The 18,064-nt window shown below is 36.7% G+C and overlaps 1 protein-coding gene across 1 annotated transcript in view; it reads right to left on the bottom strand.

Annotated features, from left to right (window-relative positions):
• VAV3 (vav guanine nucleotide exchange factor 3) overlaps window positions 1-18,064 on the bottom strand; it is a 404,297-nt gene that overhangs the window by 178,991 nt on the left and 207,242 nt on the right. The window contains exons 11-15 of the mRNA XM_007977771.3: window positions 15,110-15,178; window positions 13,299-13,385; window positions 9,052-9,137; window positions 7,395-7,527; window positions 6,901-7,010 (exon numbers count right to left, since the gene is read on the bottom strand). Of these exons, the coding sequence (XP_007975962.3) occupies window positions 6,901-7,010; window positions 7,395-7,527; window positions 9,052-9,137; window positions 13,299-13,385; window positions 15,110-15,178 (485 nt within the window). The remainder of the gene's footprint in view (window positions 1-6,900; window positions 7,011-7,394; window positions 7,528-9,051; window positions 9,138-13,298; window positions 13,386-15,109; window positions 15,179-18,064) is intronic.

The following is an 18,064-nucleotide window of genomic DNA, read 5'->3' as shown; positions in this document are numbered from 1 at the left end:
ACAAAAATATGATACTATGCTAGGACAGATCATACATTTGAACAACAGGGACAAGATCCCTGCCCTCATGCAAGAAACAGACATTAAATAGGCAAATAGATCTAATGGCAATCCCATATTCCATGGACCCAGGCAGTTCAGCCTTGGGCTGCTAAAGGTACACCAAAATAAACAAAAAATAATTTCATTCTTAACATTTCAAAGAACATAAAGGGAAGCTAAATTGAGATTCCAAACACCTGCCATCTCAAAAAGCCTTTTCCTCTTCTCAAATCCCTCAGACGCCATAGCTATCCCAGAGCCTCACTCACACCAAACAAACACAATACTTTCTTTCCATTCCCTGATCCATGAGGCTTTCTTTTCCCCTTTCCTACATCTCTAACCATGTGGTTCAACTTAACTTCTCTTCTAATAAACAAAACAGAATCCTTATTCTTTAGGAGAAAAAAGAAGTAAAACTGAGTGGACATTTAACAGATTCTAACAGGAAGAGGGATTGTTGGATTAAGAGAAGGCAGTAAACAGGATGCTTGGGTAATTTCTGTCTGGCAATATAAATACAATTGTGAGAGAATATAGAAAAGGTGGTATTACTCACTTAGTGTAGGGGTCAGGAGGGATCTCCCTCACAAAGTAACATTTACAGCCAACACCTGCAGGATACAGAACCACGTATTCAAGGAACAGGGGGAAAGATGAGGCATGGCAGGGAAAGCTTATGTGTGAATATCTGAGGCCTGGGCATTCTCTAAGAACTGAAACACACAATTTAACTAGAAAAAAAAAGAAACAAGCAAAGGAAAAACTGATGGGAGATGGGGCTGGAAAGACGGGTGGGATAAAACCAGTCAGGGCCTTCTTCCATCCTAGCAAAAACTCTGATGTTATAGCAAGTACAATAAATATCCAACAGAGCTTTCTAAGTGGGGTAGTTTTAGCATCGGATGACTCTGATGCTTGTGAAGAAGGACTAGTGGGGAAGAAGTAGGGAATGCAGAAGCTAGAGAGACATGCAGAAGATGTAACCCAGGGGTGGCAAGAGAGAATTCAGGCAGGTGTTCAGATTTGATGTGCAGTGATTAGTGAGAGATTGATTACAAGTGGCGAGAGGGAGCTGTATCAAGCGCAATTCTTGTGACTCCATATGTTGATCCTTAAGTAAATGGAGGTAAAAGGAGGAGATGATTTGAATAGAAATATCAAGAGTTCAGTCCTTAAACTTAATCCATTATATACTAACAGAATATTATTATATTTAGAAATAATAATACTTAAATTCAATTGCAACAGCTCCCTCATTGTTATAAGCCCAGGGCTTCCAACAGTGTCTGGCATCAAGGCAAGCACACGATAAATATTTGCAGAATGAATAAAATTTCCTCTGGTAATTCTCTCTCTGGTATTCAAAGTATCTGAGCAATATCTTTAGATTAAAACAAATTATGTTTGATGAAATATAACTCTAGGTTTGAAATGTGAGAAACATGCTTTTTGTTTTTATCATATAAACTACAGAAACTAAACTTCAAGAAAATATTCTTGTCTAGTGGAACCTGAGTTTGAAGATAATACTTGGAAACACTGTTCTATTTGACCTCTGATTATTTAAATTTTTCTTTTTAATTCTGCGGCATGTGTGCTTTTTATTGTGAGTGACTTCAAATTCCTTCTGGAAGTAAATGGGGAATAAATTAGAAAGAAACACTGTGCCTCAGATTAAATGTGATTTGTGGAGCTTAACGGCTACATTCTTACTCCCTGCTCCATCCCAACAGGGAAGCTCCTCTCAGGGCTCATTCTGGGAAATGCAAAGCTCAGGCAGGGGCTGCCCCTCCGGATGACCAAGAGGACAGTGCATCCTGGTCCCAGAGTCCCTCTGGAGCTCTAGAATCTCCATCCCCCATTCTCATTCTCTTCTTTCCACTACCATTAGTCCTTGTGTTTAAAAGATAAACATCCTGGGCTAATATTTCAGTAGACAATGCCCGACCTCTATGCTATTTTCTCTTAGGTAATTCATGTAGAACTGTGCCAGGCACTTATTACACAGTCAAGACACCTTAGATACTCGCAGTAGTGACGGCATATGCATCTCAAAGGGTCTTTCTTCATTCAAGGGGGTAAATGAGAATTGTTAGAATTTCAAGAACTGGGCCAAGGTCAGTCAGAAGAAATTCTAGGCAAGAGCACCTTTCATTTCCCTTCAAAAAAGCACTATAAAGGCTAATTCTGAATCTACCCGTTACCACCATATGTGATGCTTATGGTATGCCTCTTATTTTACCTATCCTTTTGCTAACTTTTCTTTTTTAAAAAAAACCCTTTTTTGCCACTAAAAGTAATGGCAAAGCCCCAATTACTTTTGCACCAACTTAAATATAATTATACTTCTTTATTTTTTACTCAGGTTTAACTTACTTCTGGGACATTTAAGAAAACTATCTGATCGCTAGATCCTATTCACAGTGAGAAAACAAAAACAAAAAATACAAAAAACTCAGACTCCAGTTTTAGATGCCAAGATCTGAGTCCAGTTGCTTATTTTAGCATCATTATGGATAAAGAAACTCCTGTGAACTGAGATCTTCAACTGTACTGTAAATGACACAGCATCAAACTTGTACGCATTTGCTCAAATGCTCCTGTGACTGCTAGTTTCCTGAGCTACAAAATGGGTATGACAAAGTTTATTAATTTAAATCTCACAGAAAAATTCATAAAAGCACAATGGCTATATTGGATTTGGAGAAAACATATCCATAGCTTCTTAACAAAATTTTGAACATTGCTATAGGCAGTTATATCCATATTTTCCAGCATCATTATGAAAACCAGCTTAACCCAATAAAACTATTTGCCATTCTGTTTCACAGATGACTAAATGGAATTGTGAGAGACAGTGACCAAAAAAAAAAAAAAAAGAAAAAGAAAACCCTTTTGGAATAAATAAAAGTAAGCAAAGCATATTGATCAGCCTCTTAAAGATTTAAATGCCTTATTTAGATTATGGCCCCCAGAACCACAGCCCTTGCACTCTATTTGGTATATTTTGTTCAGTACTTTTTCCAACAACCTCAAGAAATATCAGTCCTGCTATCACTTATCACAAAAATAAAAAAATAAAGGGAAAAAAATCCTCCTGCCCTATCCAAGTGGGTCACTGCTACTTTTCTCTTCGTTCAGCCTTTCCTATGGAGGTTTGCCAGGTTCTAATGTGGTTCACTGTGTATTTTAAATGCTGGAAGTGGTTATGGTCAAAGAAGGTCAGAGAACATGACTGCTGAACAAGGATGGGGATGTGCTTGGGAGAGACAGAGGCTGAGATTTAGGTCACCTCTGGGGAGAATATTTGGGTTCACCAGATACTTATTGTTTATTAGTGCTCATGCTTTTCCATGGCCTTATTTAATGTTCTAAATTAAGAGCCTTAATTTAGAGGCTTAACGTAGTACTTTAAGTGCCTTAACAGTGATTTGCAATAATTTTAAATAAAAATGATCCAATCATCCTATAAACAGAATTGCCATCTTCTGTAAATAGAAATGGCAAGCATTTCAACACTCTTAAAAATATCAGCTCCCTTGATTTCCCTCCGCCCTCTCACCAATGCCTCCCTTTCCTTTTCAGAATTCCTTAAAGCAATAGTCCAGAGTGCTCTAGGGGAACACAAGGGACTCGTGTTGATGCTAAAGACACTGGGAAGAAGCCATCCTGTGGAGATACACAAGGCTTGCTGTTCTTCATGCATTGTCATTGATGCTGAAGGAGTTATTTTCTTTTATTCTCTGTGACTTATCAAAAAGGATTTAATAATGGATACAGATTTAATACAGATTTAATACATGGATAAAATAATGGATAAGCAGCAAAATTTGAACCATAGGCAAAATCAAACTTCAGGATTTACCTACATTATTCTATTTTTATGAGCATCAAACAGGCAAAATCTGTCTTATAAAGCTGGAAGCAGACATTATCAGGGCTTTCCTACATGATGAACTTCAAAAAAGAAGGAAATAAAACAATAGAATATTCTGATGCCTGCTCAGATTTTATTTCATTTCATTTCATTTCATTTCATTTCATTTTATTTTTTTGAGACGGAGTCTCGCTCTGTGGCCCAGGCTGGAGTGCAGTGGCCGGATCTCAGCTCACTGCAAGCTCCGCTTCCCGGGTTTACGCCATTCTCCTGCCTCAGCCTCCTGAGTAGCTGGGACTACAGACGCCCGCCACCTCGCCCGGCTAGTTTTTTGTATTTTTTGGTAGAGACAGGGTTTCACCGTGTTAGCCAGGATGGTCTCGATCTCCTGACCTCGTGATCTGCCCGTCTCGGCCTCCCAAAGTGCTGGGATTACAGGCTTGAGCCACCGCGCCCGGCCCAGATTTTATTTTACCATATATAATATAACCCTTATTTATAGAAGCCCTCAACTTCAACTCTGAGCAATTCTCCAAAAAGATATTTCTACCCCCCTCTCACTATCTACATGGACATTCAACAGAACTCTAAAATAACAAAAACTATTTCTACTGGTGTGTTGTTATATTGCTGAGGTGCTTGAAAATAATCAAAGATTAAGAATCCCAGGTTCTGTGCATGTGCTGCAGCCATCCTTATTGTGGTGGAACAATTTAAATCCATACATACTATATATGTATAAACCTGTAAGGCGGTGGCTCCTGGTTGCCTACAACTACCCATTCCTCCCTTCTTCCACAGTAAAAGAACCTTAATTTTTAGCCAGGAAGAATCCTACTCAGAATAAAGGTTTTATTTGCCAGCCTCCCTTGGCAGGTGTGGCCACATGACTACACTTTGGTCAGTATTATGTAACAGAAGCGGGTGGTATTTCTACAAGGAATCCATAAAAGTGGGATTACTTTCTGCTACCTAGAACATAGATTTTATACCTAGAGCTCTAGCAGCTATCTTAGACTACAAGGTGACCACGCTTAAGGAGAGAAGCCAAATGCTGACAACAGTATTTATCTTGTCAATTTTCTCTCTCTCTCTCTTTTTTTTTCAAGACAGACTCTCAGTCTGTTACCCAGGCTGGAGTACAGTGGCACAATCTCAGCTCACTGCAACCTCTGCCTCCCGGGTTCAAACGATTCTCCTGCCTCAGCCTCGCAAGTAGCTGGGACGACAGGCATGCGCCACCACACCTGGTTAATTTTTGTACTTTTAGTAGAGATGGGGTTTCACCATCTTGGCCAGGCTGACCTCGAACTCCTGACCTCACAGGAATCGCCCACTTCAGCCTCCCAAAGTGCTGGGATTACAGGCATGAACCACCACGCCTGGCCATCGAGTCTCTCATATCTAGAAATTAACTGTTTGTTTTATGGCAACTGAACAAAATAGTGACTGATATGTCTATCATACAGTCCAAAGAACCTGTCTGCTCTGGGACATGAAATTCAACTTTTCTCCTCTGCAGACATTCCTTCACTCACCTGAAGATTATAAAGGCAAACAAAACCCATCAAAAAAATGATAGCCTAGCATATAAGAGTAAAGGCTCGAGATCAGCTCTGTCTTTGTATATTACCACTAACCCCAGCATCCTACCACTCCAATTCAAATTGTTCAACTCCAAGTGACTTCCTAAAAAGAAAAATTAGTATATTGGAAGATGTTATGTAGTTTTGTAAGTATTCATAAGTATGCTAAAATCCCAAATGCAATCATTATTAATAATAATAGCAATAACAATAGATATCACCTATTGTTCAATATCACATGGCTGTTATTGTACTATTTGACTAGCACTCTGCTGATACATATTACCTAGAATTTGAAGTAAATATCATCCCTATTTTACAGATGAGGAAACTGAGGCTGTGAGAGGTTTAAATAACTTAGCTTTCATCATGCAGCCAGTTCATGGCAGGGATAATAGATGAACGCAGAACTGACTATAAGCTTAAACATTTTGGCTATAGAATCCTGTATCTCAAAATGTTAGATAAAATAACCTTGAGAATCTTTATTTTCCTAATTTCAGAACCAAAATAAAACACCCTATTCCTACCTCTAGTTTACATTAACATGAGCATTTCTTAAAGAAAAAAACTGATAGAATTTGTCAACAAATGGTAAATAATCTTAGAACCCAAATGAAACAAATTCCAAATGTAGTTTTCCTTAATTTCACATTTTGCTAACAGTTTTATTTCAGGGCATCCTATATATTTCCACGAAAAGGGTCATTGTGCACCTTTCAATCCTTAAACATCAAAACTAAAAAGAAACACCTATAATGACATGTTCTTGGTTATTACATCTCTGTATGCCATTCCTTTTGAAACAGAGTTGATTTATTTTCCACCTCTTTGTTGAGCTTCCTCCTCAATAGAACTAAAAACCACTTAAAGAAATTAAGCCTGTAAAGCATTCCTTAAATACATGAAGCATTTTAGCCAAGATTCAAATGATAAGTGAAAACAGAGCATAATTCAATCTTTCTATTAAAAATAAGATATATACGTTTACATATCTGTTTGTGTAAGTACACATGCAGGTATTTCTATTTAAAGGTATATAATTTTAAAAATATAGTTATTACATAAAAAGTTTATCATTAGAATAATTAATATTTTCTTGGGCTGCTGACAGCTAAAGAACTAAAACAGGCCTATAAGAAAGTCAAACAGAAGATTAGAGCTCCCTCTTTCTTCTTTTTGAAGGAATTCAACAAAACTCCTCTCCTAGGAGACCAAAGTTATCAAGCAGCCAGCAGCCTAGTAGCACTCCTGATCACAGCAAAACATTTCCCTTGTCTCTGTACACATGACACACGCTACAAGCATTAGTGTACACTTATTGGTTGTTCATTATTCATAAGTGATTTAAGTAGTGAAAATAAAAGTGCTTTTAAAAACAGAAATACTCACAAAGCCATTTCAAACTGTTCTAGCCATTTCTTCTTTAAATCTTTTGTTTTGCAATAAAATTCTAACCCATTTTGTCCTTGGGTATGGATGAGGTAGAAGCCATAAGACCACTGTTAAAATTAATATTCTTCAGATTAATATGTGTCATTAACAACATTATGTTTCTAAATTCACAAGAATACCACCATAACTATCCAAAAACCCCTCACAATATTATCAATGTACAAACTGAACAATCAAGCTGATTGTAGTCAACTTCGTATCTATAACAATTTCTATGCCAAATGCCTTTTACTGTCTGGATCATTAGGGCATTAGAAATGATCAGATCTGGCATTTTCCAGTTATTTCTCACAAAGGTATGCACCTAATCAATCTCTAGAAACAAAAACATCTGGATTGATAAGCCACATCTCACATTAATGTATTATCATACTTTTCCTTAATATTCGAGATTATAAGTAAATTACAGTCATTAGTTTCCAAAAAGTCACCTTTTTATTTTCTTTATCGGTTGTAGGATTATTGGCTATCTTGTACTGCTGAAGATCTATTATTTCCTTCATTTCATAGTTATCACCTTTTCTCTTACATACGATCACTGCCAAATCAAATAAGAAGATATGCCTGTGAAAGAGAGACTGATTAATTGATTGATTTTAAATGGTTTAGAAGGATGTGTATTAATTTTTTTTGGTAAGATAAAATTAAAGCAACCAAATGTCTTTTTCTTTGCATTAAAGACAACAGGTAGTATCACACATTGAAAACAATGGGGGATTTGTGGTTATAAGAACTGTGTGTATCTTGGAACTTCCCTTTACCTTGTAAATGGCCTCAGTGTGCCTTTGTGCCTTGGTTCCCTCATTTTAAAAATGGGCAAAACTCATAATAAGAGTAAAACGCACACTGCAGAGTTGTTGAAATGGCCAAATGAGATAAGCCATAAAGTTTGCTCATGAGCAATTACCTTCTTTTTTAATTTAAAAGCTAAAAACGTATAGAATAATATTAATGACATCGGTAGCAGCTTCTACTGAAGTTACTAGGGAACAGTCAGAATGCCTTGAGAAGTGTTGTTCATCCCTTTTACAAACATGACTCAATTTAAATCCCCAAGACCACATGCTGGGTAGGTACCGTTTACCATCTTCATTTTACTGAGGAGGAAACTGAGGCTTAGAGAAGTTAATTTGCTCAAGGTCACACGGCTAGTGACGCATGTAACGGGATTCACAAACAGGTCTAATTTTGGAAACTGTGCTTTTACCCTCTCTGTTGTTCCTCATGATTTAACTGACCACCTAAAAACACAAACTGAATGGTATATGAGCCAAGTGTAAACTGAAGAAGTTACAGTGAAATTTCCATGTTAATACTTTTTTCTTATTAAGAACAACATAACTTGGGGGAGAAAATAAACCTTATAACCGCATCACCCAGTACCAATACTTGTGTATTTTTATAAACTCTCAGAGATTAACACACGTTTTTTATACACAATGATAATGACACATTCACAGGGCTGTAACACTTGCATCACTTTTAACGTCTATTAAACCAGAGAGGTTTAAAGGACCTGTAGAGCCAGGGTTATCGAGGTGGAAGCAAGAGCTCATGCTGCCCCCTGCTGGCTGTTGCTTCTCCAAAGATTCCAGAAAATGATCACTGTTTGACGATCACATATATACATAATTAAGGACTCTGGGCCAAGCTTACTAATTTTCGAGAACTACATCTGCAAATTTCCCTCAAGAAAATATTACTACATGATTCTCACTTGGTCTTCTTTCTTAGGGCATTTTTCTATTATTTTCAGTTATTTAAAAATATATTCCAAAAATTCAATGATGTTTTTACGGTAGTTACCTGTTCTTACTTTATCGCTCTTCTCATTTTAATGTACCCCAGCTGATCATCTATACTTGTTACTTCCTTCTTAATAACTTAGACAAATTAACAGATACCAGAACCCAGGTGGGAATGCCTAAGATAAACTAAATTTTAAAAATTTAGAAATCATGGGTTGGTCTGTCTCCCTGTACTTCTTCCTTTTTTCCCCTACTTCACACTGGAAGAACTGTCTGCAAGGTTTTCTCAGTTTTCTGACACTAATTACTTATTTTCAAAATAGAATTCTCCGTTTCTTACCTTTCTTGTTTTGTATGCTTGTCTAGAGTGGTTATGCGAATTTCACCATCTCCCTGAGGTCGTCCAAAAAGCAAAACTGGTTGGTTCTAAAATATAAAATGTACATGTCAGAGTTTTTCATAATCACATTAAAATAAAAACAAATGTTAGTAGAGATACTTACTCAAGACAACTACCTTATTACATTAAAATTTTATCATTTTTTACACTTTTAATGCATATTTACTCTAAAAAGCTCAGACCTACATGATAAAGAAGTCTGTCCTCTGTAATGCCAGGGGGTATGTCAAGGACATCAGTTGATTTTAATTATTATATATTCTTAAAGGGGAAATTAGCTATGAAAAGAAAGACTCAACTGGAAGGGTCCAAATTACAAGACAGTTGGGCAACTAATATTTTTTGAGCATCTACTGTGTGCCAACCACCATAACAGGTGTACAGCAAAATGATAGACACTGCCCTCGTGAAGCACACTGCCCAGTGGAGGGACAAATATTCACAGAAGCAAGAAATTATAAATGCACAACTGCCATGAAGGAGTACAGAAAGGGGTTGGGTGGTGGGGGTGGGTGCTAATTTGGTCTATAAAGTCCAGACTCGCTTTCTTGAGCTAGGACCTCAAGGATGAAAAGCTCTGACTTAATTATTTAAAATAATGAGCTATTTTCCCAGAGGCTGATAACGAAATCACTTTTAAGTGTTTATGAGCACTTCCTGTACATGCTAGGGGAAAAAAGAACTGACTGAAAATCACTAACATCCAGAAATTCCATTTTAATAAAGGGCAGAGATGTGTGATTAACACTATAAATATAAAAATAAATGTTTCTTATCAAAATCCCAGTGATGTTTTCTGCACAAATAGAAAACTCCATTCTAAAATTCTTATGGAATCTCAAGGGATTCTGAACAGTCAAAACAATCTTGAAAAGGAACAAAGCTGGAGGTCTCATACTTACTGACTTCTTTCCAAAACTTATTGCAAAGCCACAATAATCAAAATCATGTGGTACTGGCAGACAAACAGACATACAGACCAACAGAATAGTACAGAACCCAGGAATAAGCCCTCACATATATGATCAAATGATTTTCTGCAAGGTTAAGACCACTAAATGGGGAAAGAATAGACTTTTCAACAAATGGTGCTGTGAAACTGGATATCTACATGTAAAAGAATAAAGGTAGACCCTTCATTACCTACACCATAAATAAAAAATAACTAAAAATGTTTCAAATACCCAAACATAACAGTTAAAACTATAAAACTTTTAGAAGAAAACAGGGAAAAACCTTATGACAATGGATTCAGCAATGATTTATTTGAGATTGATAAATGGGACTTTGTCAAAATTAAAAACTTTTGTGCATCATAGACAATATCAACAGAGTGAAAAGCCAACAGACACAAGAAAATATTTGCAAACCATGTGTCTTATAAGGGACTGATATCCAGGATACAAAAAAAGAGCTTCTACAACACAATGACAAAAAACAACTTGATTCAAAAATGGGCACTTGAATAGGCATTTTTCCAAAGAGGATACACAAATAGCCAAGAAACACACAAAGACAATATTCAACATCATTAATCATTAAGAAAATGCAAATCAAACCCACGATGAGATATTACTTTAAAACCATTAAGATGGCTGTTATCCAAACAAACCGAATAGTAAGTGTTGGTGAGGATGTGGAAAAACTGAAACCTTTGTGCATTGGTAGTAGGAATGTTAAGTGGTGCAGCTGCTGTGGAAAATAGTATAGCGATTCTTCAAGAAATTAACATAATGACCATACAACCCAGAAATTCTCCTTCTGAGTACCTTAACTAAAAGTGAAAGCAGGCACTTGAATAGATATTGGTACACCTGTGACAATAATAATATAATAGTATTATTCACAATAGCTGAAAGAAGGAAGCAACCCAAATGTTCATCAATGAAAAAAGTGAGGTATTTATATAAAATTAGATATTATTCAGCCTTAAACAAATGGAAATCAAAAAAATAAAATGTTGACACATGGCTACAACAAGGATGAACTTTGAAGACATTATGCTAAGTAAAATAAGCCAGTCATGAAATGGCAAATATTGTATTATTTCACTTGTATAAGGTGCCCAGAGTAGTTAAGCTTATAGAGACAGAAAGTAGATTGGTAGTTTCCAGGGGTCAGGGAAAGGGAAGAACGGGAAGTTCATGTTTAATGAGTACAGAGTTTCAGTTTTGCAAGATGAAGTTTCAGAGATGGTCACACAACATCATGAATGCACTTAATGCTACAGAACTATAAATTTTCAAAATAATTAGAATGGCATATATATACATACACACGCACACACACACATATATATATATACACTTTTTTTTTTTTTTTGCGATGGAGTGAGAGTCTCGCTCTGTTGCCCAGGCTGGAGTGCAGTGGTACAATCTCAGTTCACTACAACCTCTGCCTCCCAGGTTCAAGCAATTCTCCTGTCTCAGCCGCCCCAGTAGCTGGGACTATAGGCACACGCCACCATGTCTGGCTAATTTTTGTAGTTTTAGTAGACACGGGGTTTCACCATGTTGGTCAGGCTGGTTTTCAACTTCTGACCTCAGGTGATCCACATGCCTCGGCCTCCCAAAGTGCTGGGATTACATGTGTGAGCCACCACACCCAGCCAATGCTATATATATTTTACCACAATTTTTAAAGGCTACACAGCTGTCCAAGAAATATGCTATGGAATTCTAAAGAGGAAAAATAACAGATTAGGAAAAGGGATTTATTTTAGATGCACCTTGAATAAATTTGATAGGGAATAATAGGAAAAAACATACTAGGCTCTGAGATTACAATCGAAGGCAGAACTGTAGAAATGTATGTTGAATTGGAGATCTTATAATACAGCAAAATATCCACAATGTAAAGCACAGGGACAGTTATTAGCTGGAGGAGTTCAGGAAAATAGCTTAAGTCCAGATCACTGAGGACCTTAAATATCATGCCAAGGAATACTGACTGAATCTTGAAGACAGTAACAAAAAAAATCCTGACAAATTTGAGAAAGAAAGTAAATTGAGAAATCCACATTTTGGAACTGCAACTATGTGAAGAGATGATGAGAGGCTACTGTGACTGGAACACCGGCAGATGATCGTGTCCCGAAATGGGTATGTGACTGCATGTGTGAAAAGAAAGAGACAGGTTCACAATGTTTCAGAGAAAACAGCGATGAAACTGCTCTACCAAAAATGTATCCTAAATTCACTCATCTCTATTTGCACTGCCCACAGATTAATCCAAGGCTACAGCCTCTCTTGAAACCACTTCAACAGCTTGCTGGCTGGGCTGCCTGCTTACAGGGTCTTCTTGAAATGTCAATCAGTCTGTTGTAATACTCCCTGATAGAAACCTTTTAATAGCTTCCCACTGCAGTCACAGTAAAATCCCAATTCAGCATCTTGGCCTACAAGGCTGTGTTACGCAATTGCCCTGCCCATCCCTCATGGCTCAGAGCCCACCATCCTTCCCTTCACTCTCCATTTCCCGCCACTCTTAACCTTTCAGCTTCTTGAATACACCTGTTTTTTTTTTCCCAACTCTGAGCATTTCACCTGCTACGACTTCTGCCTGGGTCACCTCCCCCTAGATCTTCATGTGGCTGGCTGCTTCTTATCTTCTAGGTCTCCGTTCAAATGACTTAAAAGGACTTTTTCCAACCAACTTATCTAAACTTGGACTCCCCTTATAATCTTCAGTTATAGCAGCCAGTTCACAGCACTAATCTCAATATGGCATTTTTAACTATTTTTTTTTATTTTAAACTGTCTCCTCAATCTTGAGACCATCTTGTTCACAGTTACAGTCCCAGACCCAAGCAAAGTGTCCGGGTCATAATAGTCACACAGCAAATATATATAAAATGAATAAATGAATAGGAATCAGCCGTGAGTCTGTACGGGGATGAGGGAAATAAAAGAAAAACAAAAGTGGACTCCTATGTTTAGATTCAGACTGCTGGGAGAAGAGGCAGAGTGTGACTAAGGTAAGAGGGGCAAGCCATCACACAGTCCCTAGACACGAACAGGTCGCAGGTGCCCTCAGACACCCACATGAACACTGCCAAACAAAGGGATTGGCAACAACATCCAACAGTAGAAACTTGAAGGTAAAAACTATGTTTTCTTCAACAACAAATCCTAGAATGTCGCTGATGTGGGGGTGAGGGGAAGCGAGATGGAAAGATAATTACATACCAAATTCTCTATAGATAGCTGAAACTGTTTAATTTCACGAAGGGTCTCATTATCTCTTTTCACTTCATTCACATATTGTGCCAAGTCCTAGACAATAAAGAAAGGGGTAGAAAAAGAAGGCACACTAAGATTAGAGATGCAAACTGCTTTGAAAGAAAACACATCATTAATTCCATTAGTGGTAAAAGTAACCACTGTAACTTTTCAAAGACAATAAAATGAATGCCCAGTCAATCAAAGCTGCATCACAGAGGCAATTTTAAAATGTCTGAAGTACAGCTGGGAAGACTGAAGAGCTGTCATTTGCCACACCACTGAGAAGAGTCAGGATGTTGTTGCCTTAAAAGACAAAACAAAATATACCGCAATAGAGCAACAAAAAGGAAACTAGGTCGGAAGAATAGAAATTCCAAGCACGTTACTTACTGACCTTGAGAGCATGATATTTTTACACAGGTTAGAAGAAGGGCAATCATGAACGATTAGCAGGGAGAAAAGTAACCAAAAGCTAGAAAATGAATCTAGCAAGACTGTTTTATTTTTGCAACCAGCTAAAGTCTTCTTAGTTCCTGAGAGCATTCAGTCAAGGAAACCAGTTCAATTTTAAAGAGTTAACCCGAATATGGATTCAGGAGAAGTAAAGGAGAGGTGAGGAACTAAATGGCACAACATGCTGGAACTAAATTTAATTCATGAATTAAAGTGAACAAAAAATGCTGGCCGTGTCTCTCCATGTGCCTTCACCTATTTTAAAATGTCTTTTCTCATATTTGAGGAAACATTAGCTAATCTTTCCATACTGTAACTAGCTATTTTTGTTACATGCGCTCCAGATTTTCCTGTTTTCTGAGCTCTTTTTCTTTTTTCTCTACCCTCTTAAATTCATCTGCAACAGTAGGGACAGAACTCTGCAAAAAGCAGTTCCTAACTTTGTTCTAAATGGGAGTCTGATTTTTCATAGGATAGATTCATAAACGACTTCTTTAAAAACTGGAACTTGGTTTGACTTTTTAACAATAATAATAAATAATTGTGTGGTGTTTCCTGTTAGTGACAGACAATCAGCTAAACAGCAAAGCTAACACAAATTGGTACAAGGACACAGCTAAGTAATTAATGCACTGCTCTGAGCAGGGTCACCTTGCCATTTTGTTTTTAAGAACAAATATTTCCCTACACTTTAAGTTGTTGGCAAATATCTCATTTCAAGGTCATTTTTATTCAACATAATGTGGAAACTGAGGTTTTATATATTCCCCAGTATGTTCAAAATGTCTGTCTTTATCTATTCATAGTTCTTAATTTTCATATTTACCTGAAAACTGAACGAACTGAAATTCACTTGTATTAAATCATAGCATCCACAAGGATAAACCTAGCAGATATCCTCATATGAAGAAAATAGTCACATGGGGTTCTGAAGCCACCAGCTGGCCTACGACTTACACAAGCCAACGTTTTCTATTAGTCACCATGAAAATAATGGGAAAAATACCATGATATTAAATAATTCCTCATGGTTATGAAAGTTGTTATACTTGTATCTAAGTGATTTTAATATACTTCTTGTTTTATGTGTTGTCTAACAATTAAATCCATGCAAGGATACCTATTCCAGTAAAACAAACAAACAAACAAAATATCCAGCTGTCCCCACTAAAAACAAATGTGTATTATACATTAGGATATCATATTATTTATATATATTATTTTATACATATATATTACCATATATATATTAGCAATTTGAATTCCATAGTCTTTAGGCAAGAATAAAAAATATAAACAAGTTACTGATGAATCTGCCCTACCTTCATGGCATCGAGAGCCAGTTTCAGATTTGCCTTCTCAGTCGCATCAGTGGTATGTTTGACCAGTTCCTATTTGGAAGATATGGTTTAGTACTACTTTCTCAAATTAAAACAAAGACATACTAAAGAAAACATTTTTACAAATAAACCATTATTATTGGTTTTCTCTCTATAATGTGATAAATCTAATATGTCTGGGCTCCATTTCCATCAAAAATTTCAAACTGTAAGACCAACTAGACACCAAAAAATCATGAGACATTTTCTTTTCAAAGATGAATCTGAATTCTATCCACCACCATTACACTGACATTGATCCCTACTGTTATGAAAGATTCCATAATGATTAAAATCATACATTTTACTCATTATTATTCTTGGCTTCTCTATAGCTTTTGATTCTTTTGACTGCATCCCTCCTTCCATTTCAGGGACATCGAGATATTCTATTTGTTGCTGTTATTGCTGTTACAATTGCTTGTCTGTCCATCCTAAATTTCTGCCTACTCCTCAGTCTTTCATAGTTTCTTCTTTATTTGCTTCTTAGAAAGTTATTGTTCCTTAAGTTTTCACCCTAGTCCTCTTTATTTTACCTCATTTTACATACTCTACAAATTCCATCACAACCACTGTCATAATGTCAACTATCACCTCATGGGCCAATCACTGTCAAATGTACGTGCTCAACCCAAAATTCACACAGTCCCGGACTCATCCGTCCAACTAAATGGTTCTACCTCATTATTTCAAAGGCTCCTCAAATCCAACATTCCCCAAACTTAATCCATCTTCACCCAGAATCCTATTCTTAGATCCTGTTTCTGTTTTATTGAATGATGGCACTTCCATCAATGTAATCACTTAAGCCAAAACCTAAAAGGTCCCAGACTTCTCCCTGTTCTCTCTCCCTCATTATGTCCTATTGATGTTAACTTTGATCCTGCCCCCTTGGAACCATCCTCACTGCCACTAATTAGGTTCAGATCCTTGCCGTTTTTCAAACAGATAATTATTTGCCAAGCATGGTGGCTCACACCTGTAATCCCAGCACATTTCCAGCCTGAAATGGGAGGATCACTTGAGTCCAGGAATTTGAGACCAGCCTGGGCAACATGACAAGACCCAATCTCTACAAAAATAAAATTAAAAATTAGCTGGGCAAGGTGGCATGAGCCTGTAGTCTCAGCTACTTGGGAGGCTAAGGCAGGAAGACAGCTTGAGCCCAACTGCAGTGAGCCATGACTACACCACTGCACTCCAGCCTGGGCAACAGAGAAAGACCCTGTCTCTTAAAACAAAGAAACAAACAAACAAACAACAAAACCAGGTAATCATAATGAGCTTCTGATTGGCCTTCCGACTTGCAGTCTCTCCTCACTACAGTCCAGTCACTCTATTGTCATCAGGGGTAAGTTTCTGTAATATGAATCAGATCCTGTCTCTACCCTACTCAGACTTCTGTGATGCCCCACGAAAGCTTCAGGTTGTCACCCATACCTCCTAGATGCCTCATGATCTGAATTCTGCAAACTTCTCTCAATTTCTCTTTCCACTTCCACCCAAACAACTTATATTCTATTCATACTAAATTAATTGCAATTTTAAAATATGTTCTAACATCTAATCCCATTAGAAATATTATTTTTTCTGCTTACAAATTTCTTCCCTTCTGATTTACTTATTGACCCCTTACCCTTCCTTTAAAGCCCAACTCAAGAGTTACTCTTCTGGGGTGTCTTCTATGGCAGAGGCCTCTACTCAGGTTCCCAGCTTCCTTATACACTATTATTTAGGCCTTTATCTGTGCCGGTTCTGTACCTTATATGTACCTACCACATTGTGTTATACTTGGCAGTTTACACTTCATTTCTCCTTTCTAAATGATGAGCTTTGTCTGTCATATATCATGAGTGCCTAACACTATGTTTGGCACAGAGAAGCCACACAAAAATCTTTAATGAATCCAATACTAGCAGTGTTTCTGCTATAAACAGGACCTAAAGACGAGTCTATTAAGTATAATAAATCCATCAAAATTATATTCTTTTATTCCTTAAAAGTTACTTTTACTTCATTAAATAAAAATTGTTATTAAAGTTCCCAATCACTCACTATAAAATATTCTACCCTTATGAATCTGTGATTTCAAATCATCAAGCATTTCAAGTGATTTCCCCACTAAAGTACAGTAGTAAGTAAAAAAGTCCAAATTGATAACCACATTTGTTCAACAAATTTCTAGACAACAAATAAATTTTACTCCATAGAATTTTGAGAGGGAAAAACATTTCTAGAATTTGTATCTATTGTGTAGTATCCAAAATAAAACTTTTCCTATTTTAAAAAGTCATCATGGAACTAAACATACTCTTAAAACTGTAAATATAAAACAACCCAAGGGAAATTAGGGGGAAAAGTTTATTGAATTTCAAAAAAGTATGGTTGTATTTTATACTTTCATAAGTCTGTGTAAAACCCTGTAAGGACCAAAATAGGTATTTTTGAAAAGCTGTACCTTCTAAAATCTTCAATCGATACTTGACTACACCAAAGTTACAAAATAAATTATTATCTTAATTTGGACACGTTTTTAGTTCCAGGATGCCTTAGAAACTGATTGCCTGAGTCGTCCTTATTATTTTTTCATAAAATCCAATTTGATTAAGTTGCCTTGAGTTTAGGTCTCATAAATGTTTTAATGCATTTTTAAGGAATAATCAGGGTTTGAATTTTTCTGATTTCTCAGTAGAACAAAAATAGAGATGACTAATAATTTTGCAGCTACAGTTCAAGAAATTTAATATACAAGATATACAAAGCACAGCCGACACAAAATTGTATTTCACATACAGGTAGTAGATCTTTTTAAAATGACATTTCACAAGCATCAGCAGAGTTGACAGCCTAATACAGTAAGACATTTCTTTGGAGCAGAACTAATGAGTCTCCTGGTAT

Source organism: Chlorocebus sabaeus, chromosome 20 (genome assembly GCF_047675955.1).
Source record: "Chlorocebus sabaeus isolate Y175 chromosome 20, mChlSab1.0.hap1, whole genome shotgun sequence".
NCBI lineage: Eukaryota > Metazoa > Chordata > Mammalia > Primates > Cercopithecidae > Chlorocebus > Chlorocebus sabaeus.
Note: the sequence above shows the minus strand (reverse complement) of the source record. Positions and strands in the feature narration are given on the sequence as shown.